Source organism: Panthera leo, chromosome C1 (assembly GCF_018350215.1).
Source record: "Panthera leo isolate Ple1 chromosome C1, P.leo_Ple1_pat1.1, whole genome shotgun sequence".
In the NCBI taxonomy this organism is placed as follows: Eukaryota; Metazoa; Chordata; class Mammalia; order Carnivora; family Felidae; genus Panthera; species Panthera leo.
In genome coordinates this window covers 185840202-185864683 of record NC_056686.1, presented here as the reverse complement: position 1 = coordinate 185864683, position 24482 = coordinate 185840202, and the positions used below count along the sequence as shown (strand labels likewise).

Genomic DNA, 24482 nt, shown 5'->3' with positions numbered 1-24482 from the left:
TGTTAGATGATTTTACCCAACTATAGGCTGTTCTGAGCACATTTAAGGTGGGCTAGGCTAATCAACAAGAATGAAATCTTACCATTTTCATTGACATGGATGGAGCCAGCTAAGCAAAATATTTTGCTAAGCAAAATAAGTCAATCAGAGAAAGACAAATACCATACGATTTCCTTCCTATGTGGAATTTAAGAAACAAAACAGATGAACATATGGGAAGGTGGTGGGGGGAAGAGAAGAGAGGAAAACAAACCACAAGAGACTCTTAACAACAGAGAACAAACTGAGGGTTGATGGAGGGAGGTGGGTGGGGAACGGTCTAGATGGGTGATGGATATTAAGGAGGGCACTTGTGATGAGCACTAGGTGTTGTATGTAAGTGATGATGAATCACTGAATTCTCCTGAAACCAACACTGTACTGTATGTTAACTAAAATTTAAATTAAAAAAACTAAAAAGGTGGGCTAGGCTAAGCTATGATGTTCAGTTGAGTGTATTAAAAGTATTTTTGACTTACTTCAATTTAGGATGGGTTTATCGGGATGTATGCCCATCTGAGACTGAGGAAGCTCTGTATTATTCTGTACAGGGGATTATTTCAATAACACTTCTCTCAATGATGATTTAGATTTCTCAGAAGTAATTTGCCCTTTCTTTTTCCATCAACTTTTTTGTGAACTTCATTTACCTAACAGGAAAGAATTACCCCAAACACCTTGAATTTGTATAACCAAAAGCCTATTATTTCAGAATAGTTTTCAGGTTTTACTTGGCCTGTGTGAAGTGCCCCCAGTTGATACGTGCATCTTTGGTATTTTTATATTGTTTAATATTTTTAGAAAACACTTCTCTTCTTTATTCTCAGTAAATATTACTGCATTTGAATAATTTCATATACTAAAATCTGCAGAATGGAAAAAAAGCATTTTTTTTTTTTTTAAATAGGCTACATGGCCAACACAGAGCTCAGTGTGGGGCTTGTACTCACGACAGTGAAACCAAGACCTGAGCTGAGATCAAGAGCCGGACACTTAACTGACTGAGCTACCAATGCACCCCTAAAAGCATTTTTTTGTTATTCTTTTGGTGTGAGTGTTTTGGCTATGTGAGCATTTCAGAAAACTAAAAAAAAAAATTATTTAGGGTCCAACAATTGTCACTTAGTTACTACTTAATAAAAAGGAGTAACTTAATCTGATAGAGAATTTTGGTATGGTTATAAATTGTTTAAAATAAGTGCCTGAGTCATTTTACATGTATATATTCATTTATGTAATGCATATTTGGTTATTTATATAAAATATATTTGTAATTATATAAACTATAATTAAAAAAAAGTTTTCACATATGGGTATATAATTTGAATATATGTAACTAATTACATAGTTCATAAATAAATAATTACATAGTTCATATAGTGTAATGCATATGATGTAAACATATAAGTATAATTTTATATAGTTATAAAATAGAATTCTATGTCTATATAGAATTTAAACACTATTGATTATGGTGGCTTCTAGAATTTAAGGAACCTTGGACTTTCAAAATGTTCTCAGAATCTTTGTTGCTATAGTCTCTCTTGTCCCTCTAGCCCCAGTGGGAGAAATTTACTTACTCTAGTAGGCTTATTGTCCATTATAAATGCTAAATGTCTCATTTCTTACCAACTCCTGAGAGACTTACCAGTGGCTTTTAAACATATATAGGACTTCTTCCATCATAAGAAAAGGTTTACCTGATTCTGCTGCCCTTCCACACTGTTTTATTTTCTTGTTTCAGAGATTTCAGAGTTTTTGAAGACATGTCATGCCTTTTTACCTATTTCCTCAATTTCTTGCTTCTGTGCTACATGAACTATATGCTTGATTACCTGTGTAATTTTCTTACTAAACAGAGTTGACCTTGGCTCATTCTTTATCTTGATCTCTGCAGTAATTAATGGTGTTGACAGCTCCATCCTCCAAATTCTTCCTTCATTAACCTTTATGATACTATTTACTTCTCTGACTTTCCTGATGCCTTGAGCAATATCCTAAATTTCACTCCCTCCCCTTTTTTTGTCTTCTTTGCCTTTTACGATAATCAGGGTTTTCTATCTTGCCTCTTAATGCCTGGTAAGAACTGTGTGTGTGTGTGTGTGTGTGTGTGTGTGTGTGTGTGTGTGTGTGTGTGTGTGCGCGCGCGCGCGCGCCAGCTCTACTTCTACCTTGCAATGCAACATGCACAGATTTACCTCCAACCCAATATGCATCTTGCACTATTTCCTGTACCTTATTAAAACTCCTTTCTTTATGATGTGATTTGAGCACTAACCCTTCCAGTTAAGTGTCTAACCACCCAGTCCCCACTGATTTTCAACCAATTTCCTTAAAACTTTAATAATATGTTGCCTATTTTTGAGAGACTGCTGTCTTCTCAAATATATTACATACTGCTATGCAGTAGTTACCCTTGTCCTATACTACTTTGATACTTTTTAATTCACAGGCATTTTGTGTTGTAAGGACTTTACAAATACTCCTTGTAAATAATAATTGAGTTGTCTTTCCTTTTAGATTCTTCTTTAGAACTCTTCCTTCTCATCCACAATTTGGATAGCCAAATGTTGAGAGGAGACAAAAGCCAGCAAATTATTGGACAGTTGTCATCTTTACATAATATATACCTTATAGCATCTATTGATCACCTCAATGCTCCTCTCAGTAAGTCTTCCCTTCTCTTTCTTGAGATACCAGTCTTAAAAAATTTTTTACTATTGTAAGTCAACATTTTTATTGTTTTTTTAGTACACTTTTTTTGTTGCATGCTTAAAGACATGGGTTGCTAAAAATAAAAGTGTCCTCAATCTGATTTAAAGCATAATTCTTGGAGATAAAATTCAGATTCTAAAGGGGGTATTCATTTCATGAAGGGGGAGAGGCCCAACTATTATATTGGTCTTTTTCTACTCTTTGTAAGTATTGCAACATTGATTTTATGCATTTAATTCAGAGACTTTGTGATGATCCTATAGAAAAAAAAATGTTTAAAACACAAAAAGAACAGTGTTATTAAATTTTTTCAAAAGAATGCCTTGGTGTAGCACTAATATATTTTACTTGTATTCAGCATACAAATAAAGATTCAGATATAGATGTTGACTGACAATGAAATTAGATTGTGAGGTACTGATTTGGATGGAAAAATGGCAAAAATGAAAATTTTTAGGATTCATTTATTTCAATGCTTTCTCATTCTTTCCACTTCCTAGAGTGGAATCTAGTAACATGACAGTATGACAATAATTAATAACTCTTGTTTTCTTTAATTATATGCCGTAGTGTGGGATCATGCAAAGCAGAGTCTTTATAACTGGCTCTGGTATGAAACTACTACATATAGTCCTTATACTGAAGAAACTTCCTATGAGAATTCTCTTCTGGTTAAACAATCTGGATCATTACCACTGAGTTCTCTAACTCATGTCTTACGAAGCCTTACCCCTAATGCAAGGTAAGAATGAAAACTACAGTTTCTTTCTTTTTTTTTTTTTATTTATTTATTATTGAAAGAGCGTGAGCAGGGGAGGGGCAGAGAGAGAGAGACATAGAGTCTGAAGTAGGCTCCAGGCTCTGAGCTGTCAGCACAGAGCCTGATGTGGGGCTTGAACTCACAAACCACGAGATCATAACCTGAGCCAAAGTCAGATGCCTAACCAACTGAGCCACTCAGGCGCCCCTGCAGTTTCTTTTTAAAAACTCCATACGTTTTAAGACATGCAGTAGTAGGTTTTAATGGTAATAATAAAGTCTCTACTTAGTTTGAAGGATTAAGAGAAATAGTAAAAACTAGTTGGCAGTACTGGGTTATGCAATAGGCGGACTCCTCAAACAGTAGTGTCAATATTTCTTTTTCTGAATTTTTAAATTTCTAAATTTTTTTTTGAGAGACAGAGAGGGCACAAGTCAGCGAGGGGCAGAGAGAAAGTGAGAGAGAGGGGGATAGAGAAGCAGGGCTCACCCAAAGTGTGGCTAGAACTCATGAACCGTGAGATCATGACCTGAGCCACCCAGGCACCCCATTAATTATTATATCTCAAGATAGTGGTCACTGGAGGAAAAAGAATTTTGATTTTACTTAAATCTGAGGGTTATTTTTAATTATATACTGAACATTCTGATTCAAACATGGGGCCCTTCACATGAAATAACTCATTTGATCCTCACAGCTACTCTAAGGTAGATAGCAATGGGCAGAGATTTTGATCCACATCTGCTGGGCTCCAAAGCTCTTGCCCTTAAAGATCTTTGTATAATGTCTCTAGTGGAGCCCTTTCAGCAGCCCCACCAAGAGGTGTATCTGAATTAAGAAATGCTAAGAAAAGCTGGATATGGCATAAACTGGCAAAACATAAAGGGCATGATAACTTACTGAAAAAGGCTTTTAGTACCAGGTCCCCCCCCCCCCCAAAAGAATAGAATTCTAGAGCAATTTTTAACAAGATGAAGTGTTTGAAAACAATAAACCCTGTTAAAAATAATTAAGATTTGAAAAGATGAAAAATAGTGTGTTCTTGGATGAGTGGACTGAACATTATAGAGGTAGCAAGTGAGAATGTATTGGACCTATAAATTAATCCAAACATCGATTTTTCTTGTGTTTTAAATTTGACACAAAAATGCAAAGTTTCTTAAAGCAGATGAGACTAGCAAGGTCTTTTTTTTCTCCCAAGAGCAATGGACACATCTAGTCAGGATGGTACAATAGTTTTCACACTTTTAATTCATCCCCTTTTGTTCCAAACACATAGCATTAATAGATAAAATATAAAAGGACCAAAGGAAAAACAAAAAGATTATAGCCTGACTGAAAATATGAACATCTCAATGAAGCAATCATAGAGCAGTGAGAGAATGGAAGCCACAGCCCAGCTGTGTTCTGGATGTAAGAGCAGCAAAGGCAGTTGGGAGTCTGACTTATGTGGGGTAACAGTAGTAGGACAATACCACATACTGTCCAAACCCAGACATTTCTGTTGAGGACAAATGCTAAACCAGACAGGATGGTAGATATGAAAAAAAGCATGTAAAACAATACTTTATAGCACTGTAATACTTTATGTATTATGTAGTATTGTAATACTCTATGCATATGTCATTATGGTTAAATTTCAAAATGTGCACAGAAATGAAAAATACCTAATTCAGGATAGTACACACTGTATAAAAGAAGGGAGGGGAATAACTAGGGGATGGGATAGGCAAAAACTTTCAAATCTTTTCATTCTAGAAAAATTTTTCCCATTTATTTTTCTTTTATGTGTTTGCTTTTTTAAAAACTTTTGGAGTATTCACAGAAGGCTATAAAGAAATGTCCAGGAAAGTCCTGAGTACCCCTTTCCCAAATACCTCCCATCACAGTGCAGTATTAAACCAAAACCAGACATTGGTACAATCCATAGAGCTTATTCAGATTTCACCGTGGACATGTGCACTCATTTGTGTGTGTGCAAGTGTATGCTCATAGCCCTTGCAGTTTAGTCACATGCGGAGCCTTACATCCCTATAACCACCACAGTCAAGATACTCAGCTGTATTGGTACCACAAGACTCCCTCATGTTAGCCCTCAATTACTGATTTTAATTAATTTTGTTACTCTGTAAAGCTGCTTTGTAGACCTGAAGATTAGTATTGTATTAGTATTGAAATATGCATTAAATCGGTATCTAATCAAAATTTCTATTAAATTGCAATAGAAAAAGGTTTCAATCTTCTTATGTTTACTGTTAATGGACTATTGCAAGTTGCTGTGTATGAAGGTGGGAATCCATACAATATAAGTACAACGTTAAATAGGACTCTGCTCTAATGCAAGCAGTTTTTAGTTTGGCATACTTAAATGTCTATGTATTAGCCTCCAACGCTTTTTTTTTTTTTTTTGAGAGAGAGAGAGTGCGAGTGGGGGAGGAACAGAGAGAGAGGGAGGGAGACACAGAATCCGAAGCAGGCTCCAGGCTCCAAGCTGTCAGCACAGAGTCCAATATGGGGCTCAAACCCATGAGCCGTGAGATCATGACCTGAGCCAAAGTCGGACGCTTAACCGACTGAGCCACCCAGGTGTCCCCGATGCTTTTTTTTTGTAACTATGAAATTTTGTTTCATTCTGCAAACTCCTATATCATTTAGTGTTTACTTGGTGTGAATGTGATAAAAAAATCTTAATCAACATTTAGCTGTGTAGTCAGTGGCAGTATCTAGTTCTAACATGGTCAGATGATCCAGAAACACTTATGTGATTATTTTCTAGATCATCTTAAAAATTAAAATGTAAAGATTTAAAATTTTTGCCACACCCAAGGACTCCTGAAAATCTCAGGGTGTGTAACATGCTTCCAGCCCCATAATTCGACTTTGTGCAGTCTCCTATAGAAATTGAGATGAAAGAATATGTACAACTTAATGTGGAGTTATTTTTAATAAAATTGGAAGTAAACATCCAAAACAGGTAGGGCAATGGTAACTGTGTGGTACACGATATGACAGCTGAGAAGCCATTAAAAATTTAGGAAGACTTTTTAATGATATGGGAAAATCAGTTAAGTGAAAAGGTGAGATATAAAATGGTATATACTATATATAAATGCATGAATTTGTGTTTCCACCCTGCTTTATTCCACAAAGATTTGAGAAGGCAGCATACATAAATATGATTTCCACATCAAATGTTTGTGGTTGTTATTTTAGGGTTATGGGATTAATATTCTCTTTACATTTTATTATATATTCAAAATTTTCTAACCTGAACCAACCTGTAGCCTTAAAGAAAACTCCTAGATTTTCCTTAAAAGTCTATAAAAAAGCTTCTCTTTTTTAAGTAGGCCAGGTTCCTTGGAGAAAAGAACAGAAGAGAGTATGTATAAGCCAAGTATTTCAAATTATCTTTGTGTATTTTACTGTTACCTTTTGATGTTAACGTTCTGGATTTGATTTTTTTTTTTTTTCCTTAGGGGGATCTTCAGGCTACTAATAAAGTATCAACTGGATAACCAGGATAACCCTTCTTACATTGGTATCCAATAATTATAATATTAAATTGTTTGAGTTTGTTTCACCCCATAAATTCCTTTTTCTGGAATCTAATAATAGCACTGCAGTGTTTCAAAGGAGCAAATAAATGGTTTGGTCTGTGATCAGTTTGTCTGCCACATAGCACATTTTCAAGAAGCCCCACAGATAACACTGCTTAACGCACTGTTTGCCAATGCACATTGAAAGACCCCATCTGGCCGCCTTTTTTTTTTTCTTTTTAATGTTTTATTTATTTTTGAAAGAGAGAGAGAGCAGGGGAGGGGCAGAGAGAGGAAGACAGAGAATCCCAAGCGAGCTTCATACTCCCCGTCAGTGCAGAGCCCACGAGCCTCAAACTCACAAACTCTGAGATCGTGACCTGAGCCAAATTTGGGCACTTAACCAACTGAGCCACCCAGGTGCCCCATTTCCGGCCTATTTTTAAATTTCCTATGGTAGTAACTGTGGACATGTGTCTACAGATAACATATTTCATATGCTGGGCATCTTAGCAGATTTTCTTCCCCTTGGGTAAAACCATTAACTTAGATAAATATTTTAATAACCGTTCAGCTCTCCTGACTTACTAGTTCCTTCTTTAAAAGTCAGCGTTATTCATGCTGTTTAAAGCTGCCCACAGAGTTAGGTTTTACTTGGTCAGTTGACTACTTTCAACCAATCAGTTCCCTTTAAAAATAGATATATCTAGGGGTGCCTCGGTGGCTCAGTCAGTTAAGCGTCTGACTTCGGCTCAGGTCATGATCTCACAGCTTGTGGGTTCGAGCCCCGCGTCGGGCTCTGTGCTGACAGCTCAGAGCCTGGAGCCTGCTTCGGATTCTGTGTCTCCCTCTCTCTCTCTCTGCCCCTCCCCCACTCACACTCTGTCTCTCTCTCTCAAAAAATAAAACATTAAAAAAAAAATTTTTTTTTAAAATAGATATATCTAAGTCATGGTGTATAATAATTAAGTTTTCTCTAGTTTGTTTCTTCCAGAGGTACTTAAAACTGACTACTTTGGTATACTGTGGCAATAGCACTTTTTTTCTGTGTTCTTTGGAATGGGTAACCATATATGGGGTGATGTCTTAAATGCTAACTTATGTTCACATCTCCTTTTGAACTCTCTAGGACTTTCTTTTCAAGATTTTTACCAACAGTGTCGAGAGGCATTCCTGGTCAATAGTGATCTGACACTTCGGGCCCAGCTAACTGAATTTAGGGACCACAAGCTTATAAGAACAAAGAAGGTGAGACTGCTGTTACAGATTATATGCCAGGAATACCTTATCTCTTGTTTAGTTAAGGACAAGTATGCCTTTGAGTCGACTTTAGGAAACAAGTAGAGGTTCCATGACGGGTCCCAAGGATCCATTTAGGCCATGTACCATTTAAGTTCTATAGATTAAGTTCTATAGAAAGAAGTACTCAGCTTCAGAGCAGAAAACTTAGCCAGGGTAACAGACCATTAGAAATATAAGTCAAATAATTGTATTCCCTTTTCCCTCTTTTTCTTCTACCACATCACCAATTGAGTCTACATGGAGCACTAACTACATATCAGATATTGCGCTAAGTATTAGGATACAATAGTAAGCAAAAACCGAATTTCTTTTCTGATGGAGCTTAAAGTCTAATGGAGGAGATGGGCATTTGTCAAATAATCACACACATGTCAATTTTTAATTGTGGTTAAGTCCTATGATCAGAAGGGTACATGGTTCTGAAAGAGCGTAATATGTGAATCCGACCTAATTATGGTTATCAGACCACTGAGCTGAGATCTCAAGGAATATTGGGAGATAACTGGTCAGAGAAAAACAAGGCCAGCATGGCACAGAATGAGAGGCTGAAAAGACAATGGTATACTGCTTTTAGGCCACGGAAAAGATTCTAATCTTCATTTGAAGATTAAGGGAAGTCATTAAAAAAAATTGTTCTGACTCTGGTTATGCAAAGTGGAATGGGGCAGGGTGAGGTGGGAATTGCTAAAAGTCAATTCCCAGAGACCAGTTAGGAAACTGTTAGTAGTCTGGGTGAGATGATGGTAACTTGACTAGGATGAAGAGAGAAAAGGGGTTGGAATCCAGATATACTTAGGAGGTAGAACTGACAAGAATTGATAATAGGTTGGATGTGAGAGCCAAGGTAAAGTGTAAAGAATGATTTCTGGTACCTGGCGTGCATAACCAGAGAGATGGTAAGATCACTGGATGAGAAACATTTTTGGGTAGACAGATCATAAGTTTGTGATTGCAGAACATCTGAACTTACTCTTTGAGATTCTTTCGAGATTTGCAAATGGAGATGTCAGCTAGGCAACTGGATATCCTGGGACAAGAAACCAGAGCAAAGATTGGGCTAGAGATAGAAGACTGATCCTTGCATATTTAGGTTGTAATGGAAACCAGCCATTGGTAGGACTATCATGAAAGAGGACATACAGTGAGATTAGGAGGCCAGGAACTAAGCCCAGAAGTGCGACATTTAATGGCTAAGTAGAAGATAAGCTTGTAGAGGTGGGAATAATAGCCAGACAGCCAGGAAGAAAAACAGGATATGATGTCACAGAAGCCAAGAGAGGCATGTTTTAAGAAAGAACAGTCAGCAGTGCCAGGTTCTGCAGACAGGCCAAAAAGATGAAAACCGACAATCTGTATTGGACTTAGGAATAAGGAATTCCTTGGTGGTCCAAGCAAAAGTTCTTTTGATGACATATAATGGTGGTAGTAGCTAGGTTGGACTGGGTTGAGTGAAAGGTGAAGAAGTGGAGACCACCAAATATTGATGACTCTTCTGGAAAGGTACAGAGGTTGGGTGATAGAAATGAGAGTCTAGTGAGGGTTATTTTAAAAAGGTGAGATACCTGGGGGACACCTGGCTGGCACAGTCAGTAGAGCATGGAACTCTTGATCTCAGAGTCATGAGTTCAAGCTCCACGTTGGGTGTAGAGATTACTTTTTTAAAAAGGGGATTAGGGGAGATACCTGGATAAAAGAACCAAGAAATCAGTATGTAAAATTCTAGAAAGACCAGGAGGGTAAAGAAATCTACTTACTCTCCAGTCTTTTCCACGATGAAGTGGTTTAACTATGAATTCAGTGTATTTAAATATATATGCCTGCCCTTTTGCCTTAATCTTTACATTTCCATATTTATGTAAAATATTAAATCTATTTTTCTGTTTAACCTACAACAAGATTCACATATATCTTTACAAATGACTAACATCCAGGGTATTCTCACATCTTTTAGGGAACTGATGGAGTAGAATATTTGTTAATTCCTGTGGACAATGGAACATTGACTGATTTCCTGGAAAAGGAAGAAGAAGAGTCTTGAAGCTGCCCTTTACTCTTCTTCTGTAGAAGGGTTGTTGGACCCCAGCTGCCACTCCTCTAAAGTGTTGTGTTTACATCTAACATTAGACTCTTTTTTCCAGTGTATAAGACTTAAAGTTAGGAGGGGGAATGTCATCGATTAGAACCTTGATTAGCCTGGCTGGTGTACCATCTCTAGTACTATGCAGTGGTCCTCAAGTAGGAGAAAACGTGCCTTTCATTCATTACCTCTCTGGAGACTTCATGCTGGAATGAACAGTGTGCTCAGGGACTATTTGGAGCTGGTTGTTTTTGAATTCTTTTATACTAGAGATGATACTATTCCTAATTTTTTGAGGGCCTTTTAAACACCCCCCAGAGCTGTTTGCAAATGTGTTTATTCTAGAGTATGGAAGTACATCTAGAGTATGGAAGTACAAAAACATTGGCATCACATAAATCTACTTTATTTGCTGTTCTGTCAGAGCTGATGAGTATAAAGGAGAAGGCAGATCATCTTCCTGCTCTTGAAAGGCTTAACAAAAGGTGTGTAAGACTGGGGAAGAGTAGGTGATGTAGCTTTCTCCTTTTGGATTTAGATTACATGCTGGTGGGGGTAGGGAGGAAGAGGGCATGACACTATTTCTTTGGGACAGTGGGAAAAGCATAATGAGTATATAAGATGTGTACCCACCTTAGAAAGCACATGAACAATAATTATGGTACTTGGAAAAATTAATATCTGTGCCATCATCCTCATGACACGAGTGAGAAGCCAGGCTACAGAAACACAATCCTGAATTACATTTTAGTCATTGTTTTCAAGAAAACAGAAAATAAAAATTCAGTTATTCTTCTATTGACATTTTTTCTTCAGTAACATGCAAGTGAGTAGCATATAAATGGCTGCTTTAATCTTGATTTCTCTATCAAGTAGACCTAAAACTCACTGTAAGACGTTTCAGTTTTTTTCTTAAAGTAATAATTTCAAGCCTTCGAAATATTTACACAAGTCTTTTTCCTTAGGAAAGAGAAAAAGGCTAACCTTGGCCACTGGTCGGCTTGTAGTCTTCACATACTCCCTTAAAATTATTTCATACTTGGAAAAAAATTCTTCATTGAAATACCACTGTAATAAGATAGGAGTGAAAAATGCTGATGCAGTACATACTTTAACTTGTAAACCCCTTTCATGAAAATATTTCCCTAAATGCTCAGAGTTGGAAGTCATTTATTTGTGCCATATAATTAATTTTGTTAAATCCACATATGAGTTTAGTCTTAAATATAATCAAAATATTTAAACAAATCTGTACATGAATTTGATTCTAAAAATTTTTGTCACCGAAGGATATTCAATGAAAAGTGAGTTTTCCTTCCAGTCCCTATGCCAACCAGTGATAGGAGTTTATTCCTCCAGAGGTATTCTATGCACATGGAAGAATATGTCTATATCTCCTTTTAAAAACACAAATGGTAGCATATGATTCGTACTGGTTTGCACCTTGTTTTTGCTTAATGTCTAGTTTATAACTTATAGTATTATAAAGTATATAAAATCTTTAATGACCTAATATGCAAGTTTTGCATTTGCCCTTAAATATCTACTGGTTTATTTTTATAGTTTTTGTGTCCATACTACTTGCAAGCAGTTATGTGTCAATAGTCTATTAATAAATAAAAAGCCAATTTGGATAGAATCATTTTTTTTAGTACTGATTTTTTACTAAAAATAATTAGAAGTCCTTCAAATATTTTATAAGTGCATCTTACAGATCTGATGAAGATCTTAGCAGAATTATTCTACACTCTTCATTTACTTGTTTCAGTATCGATGTTCCTTATACTGTCAGTGAAGAGCTTGACTGCTAAGGCTCCAACTTCTGTTGTTACTTGCTTCTGACAAGAAATAACAGACCTGAAAAACTTGATTTTTTCTGGCTGGTCTTAATAAAATGGCCAAATAATACAGGCCCAAAAAAGGCACAAGGGATGTGGAACAGGCATTCTTACACTCCACAAAAGTTGATACAACACTGAATCCCTGATGCAGAGTGCACTAAATCAGCTCTTGTGATGCTCTAAAAACTGACCTTCTTAGCATGTTTGTCATTTTAATACATGAACATTTCATTCATATAAAATCAGTTTAGGAGACAGCTAATAGATTTTTTTATCTTTTAAAAAAGTTACTTACTTTAGAAGTCTTTGTTGTCCCCCTGATTCAAATGTGGAGCCAGTAACATTGTTCAGAATGTATTTTCCTACATTCTAGGTGAGAAGACTCTTCCAGCCTAGTCCTGAGTAGCCAACAGATGACAAAGTCATGAGGGTCTGCCTTATCACAGGCTGTATGGCCTCTAAAACTAAGGGATAAAAAAAGTGTTACGCAAATGACTTTGTTCTAGGCTTTCTACAATTACTTCTCCCTTAGGAGAGTGTCCTACATTTTTTCAAATTGCTGCTAAAACATTTTTAATCCATGTTTGTTGAACGCTCATTACACAGAAGGCTCTATGCTAGACAGGAGTTTTAAGGACATGAAGGTCAAGTACAAAATATCTATTATGAGGTTTTAATAGCATTAATAGTATCCTTACTATGCTGAATAAAATAAACTTGAAATAACTGATGCTGTAGACAATGTGACATTAAATGTGAGTATAATAGGGGCGCCTGGGTGGCGCAGTCGGTTAAGCGTCCGACTTCAGCCGGGTCACGATCTTGCGGTCCCTGAGTTCGAGCCCCGCGTCAGGCTCTGGGCTGATGGCTCAGAGCCTGGAGCCTGTTTCCGATTCTGTGTCTCCCTCTCTCTCTGCCCCTCCCCCGTTCATGCTCTGTCTCTCTCTGTCCCAAAAATAAATAAAAAACGTTGGAAAAAAAAAAACAAAAAAAAAACAGCGAAGCACTAAGTTTTAAAAAAATAAATAAATAAAAAAAATAAATAAATGTGAGTATAATAAAAGAAAACTACAAAATTTTCATAATTTTGGCATGTAGCACACTTTCGCCTCAAGCCCTCCCAAGTATTCATGTCACCATTGTTACTTTTGCTACCTCAAGTGTAGTCCTCAAGATGGCAGCAGCAGTATCTCTTGGGAACTCAAATGCCTGGGCCCTACTCAAGCATCTGCATCTTTTGTAATGCATCTTTTGCATTACAAATCAATCTGCATTTTTTGTAATGCATTTTTTTTTTTTACATTTATTCATTTTTGAGAGACAGAGCACAAGTTGGGGAGGGGCAGAGAGAGACAGACACTGAATCCAAAGCAGGCTCCAAACTGTCAGCACAGAGCCTGACGCAGGGCTCGAACTCATAAACCATGAGATCATGACCTGAGCCGAAGACAGACGCTTAACCGACTGAGCCACCCAGGCGCCCCTTTTGTAATGCATTTTTACGTTTATTTATTTTTGAGACAGAGAGAGACAGAGCATGAACGGGGGAGGGTCAGAGAGAGAGGGAGACACAGAATCCGAAGCAGGCTCCAGGCTCTGAGCTGTCAGCACAGAGCCCGACGCGGGGCTCGAACTCACGGACCGTGAGATCATGACCTGAGCCGGAGTCAGCCGCCCAACCGACTGAGCCACCCAGGCGCCCCTGTAATGCATTTTTAAACTACATCTCCAGATGTTCTTGTGCACATTCAAGTTTGAAAAGCAATGATAACACCTTAAAGTTAACAGTTCAGAAAATTTGACAAGCGAAAATAAAGAATTCATCTTCAGTAGTACTTTATGTTTTAAAAACTACAGAGGATATATTTGGGAGTACTTTTAGTTACTTAAAAATGTTAGCATGCCAGTAAAGAAACTTAAAAAAAAAGTGACATTACTACTACAATTTTTAAAGCTTATTTTGAGACAAAGAGACATGACAAGTTGAGAGGGTGGGGGTGGGGAGCGGGGAGATTGCCAAGCAGGCTCCACACTATCAGCACAGACCTGATGCGGGGCTCAGACTCCTAAACGGCTAGGTCATCTTGACCCCAGCAAAATCAAGAGTCGGACACTTAACCAACTGGGCCACCTGGGCACCCCAATAATGTCATTCTTTGAAAAAAAAAAAAAAAAAAAAAAAAAAAACTAGCAATAAGTATGTCCAATCATGAATGAATTCTTCGATCCATTAAATCCCCTCTGGAACTCTATCCAAAGGAATTAATCCACAACCTTCAGCATGAGTAACTGTTAAGTGTGCCATAAAGAGAAAAAAACAGTTTGAGAAATTACTGGCCCCAAGCAATTTCTTAAGTACCATCTCTGACCATACCTTTCATGCCTCCTGCTTTCTGCCCTGACAAGTGAATTAATTACTTGGGCTTTTTCAATGCATTGTGTGGTTCCTCTTTACTTGGTGTTTGTTCACGCTGTACCTCTTGACTGAAATCTATCCCCCATTCCTCAGATAACTTTCCCTGTAAGCCCTCTGCATATCCTTAGCATAGTTAATTACAATATACTCTAAAATATCATCCAAATTTCTGTCCTATTCTCCCCACTTCTCTATGGGCCCAGCACATAGAACACAATGACTGAGGCAAATGCCAGTAAGATGGTCTCTCAAAGCTGTCTGCTATCTCATTCTCTCTACTTTGGTGTCACCATCCCTCATCCAAGCTTTCTACTTGGGCTTCTGAATCTTTTCTGATTCTCCTCCCACCTCCTCTCTTGGCTCCTCCTCTGACTCTAACTGGGGACATTTCTTAAGGCTCAGTCCTATCGGGTTACTTCTGCAGTGAATCAATATTACAGCAAACCACCAAGAATAATTTGTGAGTCAGGATCCCAAATCCTCTGGGCGATGATTGGTAGGAAAAGGGTCCTACAAAAGAAATGTAAAATCCTTTCTCAGCATTTTACAAGATTTGCTTTTATTATTACCAAAGTAAAAAGCTCAGCAGAGAAACTGCAAATATAAGTATTCAAACGAAAAACCTCCCATACCAGCCAGAGAAAATCCCAGTGAAAATGGATTTCTTTTCCTTCAGAATTCCTTATATAACTCCTATATCAGTTTTACCGTCAGTGTTAAGAAGTAAAGAACACAGACTGTGAAGCAAGGCTACCACATTTTGTGTCCTAACTCCTTCACTCCCTATCTACGTGGCTTTGGACAAACTCCTTAACCTCTGTTTCAGTTCACTCATCTATAAAATGGAAATAATAATAATACCTGTATTCTTATTTATAGGGATTGAAACTGTTTATAACATACTTGAGAGGGCCTAGCACAAAATTAATACTGTATGATAACTGGTATTTTGAAAGCTAACCATCTTTTATGTATTACTAATAAAATTACAGGTAAGTTACCCAAAAGCAATAAAACAATAGTTATGAATAATGGTCATGTATATTAAGAAAAAAAACACAAAAACAAAACCTCATCCTGATTCTGAAATTTATGTGAGACATTAGTGATCTATGAACAGGAACATACAGACATACCTTCTCACCCCCTAGAGGCTGCTACCTAGAAATCAGTATTCTAATCTCAAGTTTTTTAAACTAACCAAGAGCAGAGAGATCTCAAATGACAGATCTCATCTATAATTAAGCTAAGAAGAAGGTACTTACCAAGAATGTTAAGTAATCTTCCTGGAGTTGATAAATATGTACTTCACATTGTATCATAATCTTAATTCATCTTATAATAAATATTTGTTAATAGTAGTTTGTTTAATACGTTTAATTGTTAAGTGTTTAATACATTATGGTTTTTACCATACAAGCTACAGACTATTTGGTGAAGCAGATTTACAAACCAGAAATAGTGTACATTCTATGACATTCTTCCAGATGGATACTAAGTCTGCTGATTCCTGTTACGCATTCAAGTTGGGAGCAAATCAATTTGTAGACTCTGTCATCTTGTTGTCCCTGTATGCTTTAAATCACATGAAGAGGGTCCCTGTCTCTTTCTGACAGGATAATATTAATCTTATTTTCCAAGTGAGCACCCAGCATATCTTGAAGATCAGAAAGAAAACCTCGTTCAGTGTTGCTGTGTTCACAGAGGATGACATTTATTCCTTGGGATGCAGCATCCAGAACATCATGATGGGACATCTCACCTGCCAACAAAGGAAAGAGCAAATACTTAAATATTAGACACAGAGTCTGTGGAATGCTGAACCATAACTGCAGAAACACCCAAGTCTTCATCGTGTAAAAAGCAGAACTTTACACATAAATCTAGAAAGCAATGTACAGGTTTATTAGGTGTCTTCCCATTTAGAAAGAGACAGATCATCCCAATGAGAATTCCAAATTCTTTCTCCTTGGCAGACTCGAGACAAGAATCTAAACTCCCGTATGCAATAGCATCTAATACCACCAGAACCAGATCTACAAGAACACCCATTCAAAATGTTTCCATAAGAAGATAAACGAGTACTGCTAAGTCAACTGGGGCTTTCAGAAAATTTCTCATCTATATCAATATCAAATAACAAAATATCTCCAGAAAATCCTAGGTATAGTTCCCAAACACTTCTTTGCTTTGTGAACACCAAAATCTTCAGTATCGGCTCTACTCTAATAAGGATAAAACCAGCTTAAGGTTACTTCTAAATTAAAGACAAGGTAAATAAATACATACATACATACATACAGGGTATTTATTTTCTTTTAACTTAGGCAAAATTCCTAGAAATTCTGAAGTTACTGGTAGAAGAGGAGCTCCTCTTTTGTAAAAAGGTTTAAAAAAACTCCAGTGTCCTGTATTTTTTGTAATGTTTATTTAGAGAAGGAGCACAAGCACATGCATGGGTGGTGCAGAGAGAATCTCAAGCAGGCTCTGTGCTGTCAGCGCAGAGCCCCACAGTACAATCTCGCTGTTCATGAGATCTTGACCTGAGCCGAAATTAATAGCCAAGATGTTTAACTGACTGAGCCACCCAGGTGCCCCAATAGTTGCTTTTTCCTATTTTAGAGAGTGTGTGTGTGTGTACGCAAGGGAGGGGCAGGATAGGGGATCCCAAGCAGGCTCCATGCTCATTGCAGAGTCCAACAGGGCTTGATCCCATGACCCTGGGATCATGACTGAGGCAAAATCAAGAGCCAGATGTTCAACTCACTGAGCCACCCAGGTGCCCCCTCAAGTGTCTTGAATTTTTTAAAAACACTATTTGTGAATTTGAGGACTTCTGATTTTACAGCAAAAATACACAATTTAGCTTGTTCATAACAAGTCTAATTTTGAAATATGTTTAGAGCCCTGAAAACATCAAAAAATAAGGGAAAAAGGTTCTTAGGGAAAGGTTTAATCCTCCACACTTTCCTGCTCCCCAATACATGTCAATTTCATATATGGGATATTTTTTTATTCAATAATCTTTTAAAATATCTTAATCTGTAATAGTAAAGGTAATAGTAAATAGTAAAGGTAATAGTAAAGGTAAATAGGAAAGTAAAAAGAAGAAAGACACTAAGGGGCCCAGTTAGAAGCCATGCTTCAGGAGAGACAAGTCTGGTGACCTGGACAATTATAAATGCTGTGAGGAGAAGGCATGAAAGGCAAGGCGCGGACAGGGGGATCTGCAAAGACTCTGTACTAGCTGAAGACAAAGGGAAGAAAAGCCTAGCTTAGGAGGGTAGCTGTGGGAAAGAAGCAAATGAGAATTTATATTTACAAGGAGCGAATCTGCTGGTCTTTCTAGGATACTACCCTTAACACCCTGATACTACCATGTTACACTCAGAGTAAGGGTGATGAACATCAGGAGAGGGCCTATATGCGCCTTTGACCTGGTGCTTTTCATCCCTAAAGTTATACTCAAAGCGACACCTCACAGATCATAGACATCTAAGGTCAGCCAGATAAGAAGATACTTTCTATTTCCCCAAGTAAACAGATAGGAAGGCTATTTTAACAATTTTGAACTGCATGAATTTATCTTATGCACATATTGCTTAGAAGTGTAAACAAAGAAAACTAGGGGTGCCTGGGTGGCTCAGTGAGTTGAGTGTCTCTTGATTTTGGCTCAGGTCATGATCCCAGGGTCATGGGATGGAGTCCCACATCAGGCTACATGCAAAGTATAGAGCCTGCTTAAGATTCTCTTTCTCTTCCTCTGCCCCTCTCTCCCACTTGTGCACTCTCTAAAAACAAAGAATAAAAACAAAAACATTTTAAAAGTCTCTTTCAAGCCGTTTAAAAAAAAAAGAACTAGTTTTAAGAAAGTCATTATTTATAAGGAAATAATCACATCCCCCAAATTTAGAGATATACCACAAAACAAATGGCCTATACTCTTCAAAAATGTCAATGCTCTGGACAGAGCCGAGAAACTCTTCTAGATGCAATGTGTGCTCACAGATTAGGTATCAATCAGAAAAAGAAATGCAATTCTAATCATTTGGCAAAATTTAAATATAGACTACATATTAAGTAAGTGTCTTAACAATCCTAAATTCCTGTATTTGATCATTGGTCATAAAAGAAAATGTCCTAACGTTAAAAAAAAAAAAAAAAAAGGGGGGGGCGCCTGGGTGGCTCAGTGGGTTAAGCGTCCGACTTCAGTTCAGGTCACGATCTAGCGGTCCGTGAGTTCGAGCCCCGCGTCGGGCTCTGTGCTGACAGCTCAGAGCCTGGAGCCTGTTTCGGATTCTGTGTCTCCCTCTCTCTGACCCTCCCCCGTTCATGCTCTGTCCCTCTCTGTCTCAAAAATAAATAAACGTTAAAAAAATAATAATAATAAAATAAAAAAAAAATAAAAGAAAATGTCCTTAGTTCTTAGGAGATATATGCTGATGCTTCTGGGATAAAAGGTCATGTATGAAATTTATTACAAAATGGTTTCGAGGGAAACACATAAATAGAAATATATTTATATGCACACCCATAGATATATATTTATACACATACACACACAGAATATGTATGTAACACAGAATATGCAAATGTAGCAAAATACAACCATTAGTGTACAAAGTGCCTCCAAATCTTCTGAATGATGGGCCTTGTACCTATTAGATGTTACCCTCAAGGACAGAGTATAAAGCTGAACAATTACCATCTGATAGAAATGCATACTGGAGGTTAAGGAGAAAGCAACAGGAGGGGCACCTGGGTGGCTCAGGCAGCTGAGTGTCCGACTCTTGATTCCAGCTCAGATCAGGATCCCAGGGTCTTGGAAATGAGCCCCACGTCAGGCTCTGTGCTGACTGTGAAGCCTGCTTAAGATATTCTCTCTCTCTCTCCCCCTTTGCCCCTCTGCCCCTCTCCCCTGCTCATTCTCGCTCTAAAATTAAAAAATGAAGAATTAAAAAAAAAAAAAAAAGGATAAAGCAATAGTAATTGGAGAGGAAGGCATGACCATCAGGGCAGGAGCCAGACAGTTCCAGAAAAAGCTTCTCAGAGGAAGTATCTTGAGCTTATCACTACAAGTATAAAGAAATGGGCAAGGAAGGCATTCTAGCCAGAGAAAACAGCAGAAGGCTGCATGAAAGAGGATGAATGTTCAGGCCTGACCAGGACACGTGAAGGAAACCACTAAAGACTTTTTAGCTAGGATAATATTATATACCATCAAATTTGTACTTTTGAAAAAAAAGTTAACTTGAGGGTTGTATGTGGAAGACTTAAGATTAGATTTAAGTATTTCACGTAGAAGATGATGCCTGAATAGAGATAAGAGGAAAGGCTCTATAAAGATTCTGGATGGGGTGCCTGTGTGGCCTAATTGGTTGAGCATCCAACTCTTGATTTCGGCTCAGGTCATTATCTCATGGTTCATGGGTTCAAAAATAAATAAACCTTAAAAAAAAGATTCTGGAGCTAGAACTGATAGGAACTAATGATTGGCTTTAGTGGCTTTAGCTAAGGTGGAAAGGTAGACAGTGTCCCGTTAACAGACATGAAATCTATGAGAATGTTTAGGAAGAACACAGGTTAAATAAATACTGAACACAAGTTAAGATAATCTAACAGTAAATTGTTTAATGATTTTTTTTTCCCTCTAAAAGAATATGGTCTAAATTTACTAGTAAAAAAAAAATAATAAAAAAAATTAAAGAATATGGTCTATCTCCAATTTCAGTGCAGTTCCTATTTAGTTCAGGTTCTAACAACAGGTATTAGATCCATCTATATGCCAGGTGCTGGCTTAAAAACCTGTTGTGTTTTTTTTTTCTTATAAAAAATAAAGCTGGGAATGATACACACAAAAAAGAAAAGGAGACCCAGAGGCTATCATACCTGTGAGGTAAAGGTCGGCCTCTACCCCCTGCAGCACGGTGCTCCCAGAACCAGCACACAGGGCCACGACTCTGACTGGAGACTCTTCAAAATAAAGGAAACAAGAGACCAACACATTATAATTCCCCTTCATTTTAATATTATAATTTGTATTAATAATCTTTCACATAATGCAGACTTTACTCCTGGTCTCATTACCAGTAAATGAACTTTGCTTACTGAATTTAAAAAAATAATAAAACACATCTTCATATAGACAGATGATTCTTTGGTATTGCAAAAATAACCCAATGCAGGGCTATTAATTCCTTAAAACAGACATAGCTGTGCACAAGCCCACATAAGGCTGGTAAAGTGACCATCCTGGTTTTCCAGGCAACAGTGAGAGATAGGCAGGTACCAGCTCCTTCTCAGGTGAGGGACTAAAAGGGCTAGTTATAGGAATGCTACAAACTCATTTGACATGTATTTTTAAATATCATATTTAGTCAAAAGAACAACCTCTGAGGAGTTGCTGTAGAGTAAAATAACAGAAACTTTGAAGCCCAAATCCAACAAGTATTTAGCACTTAAGGCTTCTAGAATGGACACTTCATTACTGGTCATTCCATCAGTGGTATTTTAAGAGAGAGGCTGAGGGTGCCCTCTGCATGGAGAGCTCTGGGACCCTCTGGCCTATACCTATTTCAGGTACAGCTGTGCTGCCAGGGTGCCCCCTGTGCAAAGCACTCAGGTTCCCCCCCACCAGTCCAAGCCTCACCTCAGCTCCACAGAGCTCACAGAGCACCCTGGAACACTTGGCTTACATCCACTTCAGCTTCAGTTATCCTGCCAAGGCATTCTCTGAGAGCCTTAGGACCACCCCAGTCCATGCCCACTTTAGCTCCAACCATCCCACCAGGGCAGCTCCAGCACTGAGTGCCCTGGGAGTCTGCCCATGCCCAACACCATTCCAGCCAACCAAAGTCAGCAGGCACACAGTCTACTCAGGGATGACCATACATAAGACCATTCCTTCAAGTTGGGGAGAAGCAGCTGTTCCGCATAATTCATGGAAGTGAACACAGAAAGTCAAGCAAAATGAGAAGACAGAGGAATATGTTCCACATGAAAGAATAAAATGAAACTTCAGAGAAAGAACTAAATGAAACAGGGAGAAGTAATACTCCAGGTAAAGAGTTTAAGGTAATGGTCATAAAGATGCTCACCAGACTGGAGAGAAGAGTGGAAGAACTCAGTGAGAACTTCAACATAGAGACAGAAAATATTTTTTTAAAAAAAACCTATCAGGGCACCTGGGTAGCTCAGTTGGCTGAGCATCAACTTTGGTTCAGGTCATGATCTCGCGGTTTGTGAGTTCAAGCCCCACAATGGGCTCACTGCTCTCAGTGCAGAGCCTGCTTCAGATCCTCTGTGTCCCTCTCTCTCTGCCCATCCCCCACTTGTGCTCTCTCAAAAATAAACAAAACATTAAAAAAAACCCTACCAGAAATGGAGAATATAACTGCAATGAAAAATACATTAGAGGGAATTAACAAATGCAGAAGAACAGATCAGTGATCTGAAAAACTGATAATGGAACACAGCCAACCTGAACAGGAAAAAAAAAAAAATTTAATGAGGATAGGTTAAGGGATCTCTTCAACATCAAGTGAACAATCATAGCATGTATCGGTCTCAGAAGGAGAATAAAGAAAAAGGCAGACAATTTATTTGAAGAAATAACAGTTGGGAAGCCTGGGTGGCTCAGTCAGTTGAGCGTCCAATGTCAGCCCAGATCATGATCTCACAGTTTGTGAGTTCGAGCCCCATGTTGGCTTTGCACTGACAGCACGGAGTCAACTTTAGATCCTGTCTCCCTCCCTCCCTCCCTCCCTCCCTCCCTCTCTCTGCCTCTCTCCCACTCATGCTTGCTCTCTCTCAAAAATAAACATTAAAAAAAATTTTAATAAAAAATAAAAATAAATTTAAGAAAAAAAGAAAGAATAGCTGAAAACTTCCCTGACCTGGAGAAGGAAACACAGAGAGTCCAAACAAGACACACCCAAGGAGATCCACACCATGACACATAATAACTGAAATGTCCAAGACTAAAGATAAAGAGAATTTTAAAAGAAGTAACTGAGAAGCAAAAAGTTATTTATATGGAAAACTCTGGAAGGCTATCAGCTGATTTTCAGCAGAAAGTTTGCAGGCCAAAAGGGAATGTATCATGATATATTCAAAATGCTAAAAGGAAAAAAACCCACCATCAAGAATAATCTACCCAGGGGGTACCTGGGTGGCTCAGTTGGCTAAGCGTCCAGCTCTTGACTTCAGCTCAAGTCATGATCTCATGGTTTCATGGGTTCAAGCCCCACATTAGGCTCCATGCTGACACTGCGGAGCCTGATTGAGATTCTGTCTCCCTCTCTCTGCCCCTCCCCTGCTCATGTGCTCTGTCTCTCTCAAAAAAAAAAAAAAAAAAAAAAAGAATAATCTACCTAGCCAGATTATCATTCAGATTTGAAGGAGAGATAAAATGAGTTTCCCAGACAAGCAAAAGTTAAAGGAGTTCATCACCACTACACCAGACTTACAACAAATGTTAAAGAACTTCTTTTAAGGAGAAAAGAAAAAGCCATAATTAGGAAATAGTTATGAAGAAAAAGATGTCAAATATGATGCCACACACAACATGCAGGAATAAAAAACAAGTCCTTTTAAAAGGTGTTCCAACTTGGGGTGCCTGGGCAGCTCAGTCAGTTGAGCATCTGACTTCAGCCCAGGTCATGGTCTCATGGTTTGTGAGTTCAAGCCCCACATCAGGGTCTCTGCTGTCAGCACAGAGCCCGCTTCAGATGCACTGTCTCCCTCTCTCTTGGCCCCTCCACTGCATGTGCGCGCTCTCTCTCTCAAAAATAAACAAACATTAAAAAAAAAAAAAGGTGTTCGAACTTAAGTAACCATCAATTATAGATGGCTATATATTTAGGGTCCTATAGAGAAACTTTCTGGTAACCACAAACACAAAAATCTGTAACAGATCCACAAAAACTGAAAAGAAAGCAAGCCAAGCATAACACTAAAGAAAATTACCAGTGACAACGAAAGGGAACAAGAGAAGAAAAAAGGAACAGAAAAGAACTACATAAATAACCAGAAAACAATTAACAAAATAAAAATAAGCACATACCTATCAGTAATTACTTTAAATGTAAATGGTGTAAATGCAACAATCAAAAAATATAGGGTGAAGTGAGTCTCCTGTAGGCAGCATATAGAAGGGTCTGTATTTTATCACTTCAGACCTAAAGATACATACAAACTGAAGGAAAAGGGATGGAAGAAGATTCCATGCAAATGGAAGCAAAACAAAACAAAACAAAACAAAGGTAGCAATACAAAATAGACTTTAAAACAAAGATGTAACAAGAGAGAAAGAAGGCATTACATAATGGTAAAGGAATCAATGCAAAAAAGGATATAACAATTATAAATATCTCTGCACCCAACATTGGAGCACCTAAATACATAAAACAACTATTAACAGATATAAAGAGAAAGTTTGACCATACTATCGTAACAGTAGGAGACTTTAACAACCTACTTATATTGATGGATAAATCATCCAGGCAGAAAATCCATAAAGAAACAGTGTCTTTGGACAACACATTAGTGTTAGCAGATATATACAGAACATTCCATCCCAAAACAACAGAATATACCTTCTTTTCAAACGTACATGGAAGATTCTCCAGGATAAAACATGTTAGGCCAAAAAAGAAGTCTCAATTGGGGCGCCGGGGTGGCTCAGTCTGTTGAGCGTCCAACTTCGGCTCGGGTCATGATCTCACGGCGTGTGAGTTCAAGCCCCGCATCGGGCTGACAGCTTGGAGCCTGGAGCCTGCTGTGGATTCTGTGTGTG

The 24482-nt window shown here is 38.0% G+C and overlaps 2 protein-coding genes across 8 annotated transcripts in view; one reads left to right on the top strand and one right to left on the bottom strand.

Annotated features, from left to right (window-relative positions):
* Positions 1-11227, top strand: part of ORC2 (origin recognition complex subunit 2) — a 42853-nt gene extending 31626 nt beyond the window's left edge. For all 4 annotated transcript variants that reach the window (XM_042949677.1, XM_042949676.1, XM_042949679.1 and 1 more), the window contains exons 14-18: positions 2560-2706; positions 3325-3496; positions 6991-7052; positions 8180-8298; positions 10304-11227. In XM_042949677.1, coding sequence (XP_042805611.1) covers positions 2560-2706; positions 3325-3496; positions 6991-7052; positions 8180-8298; positions 10304-10390 — 587 coding nt within the window. In that variant the 3' untranslated portion in view covers positions 10391-11227. The remainder of the gene's footprint in view (positions 1-2559; positions 2707-3324; positions 3497-6990; positions 7053-8179; positions 8299-10303) is intronic.
* A 4818-nt stretch (positions 11228-16045) lies between these two features.
* Positions 16046-24482, bottom strand: part of NIF3L1 (NGG1 interacting factor 3 like 1) — a 23078-nt gene continuing 14641 nt past the window's right edge. For 3 of the 4 annotated variants that reach the window (XM_042949660.1, XM_042949661.1, XM_042949662.1), the window contains exons 6-7: positions 20576-20659; positions 16046-16448 (exon numbers count right to left, since the gene is read on the bottom strand). In XM_042949660.1, the coding sequence (XP_042805594.1) occupies positions 16264-16448; positions 20576-20659 (269 nt within the window). In that variant the 3' untranslated portion in view covers positions 16046-16263. The remainder of the gene's footprint in view (positions 16449-20575; positions 20660-24482) is intronic. The other variant, XM_042949663.1, reaches the window with a different exon arrangement.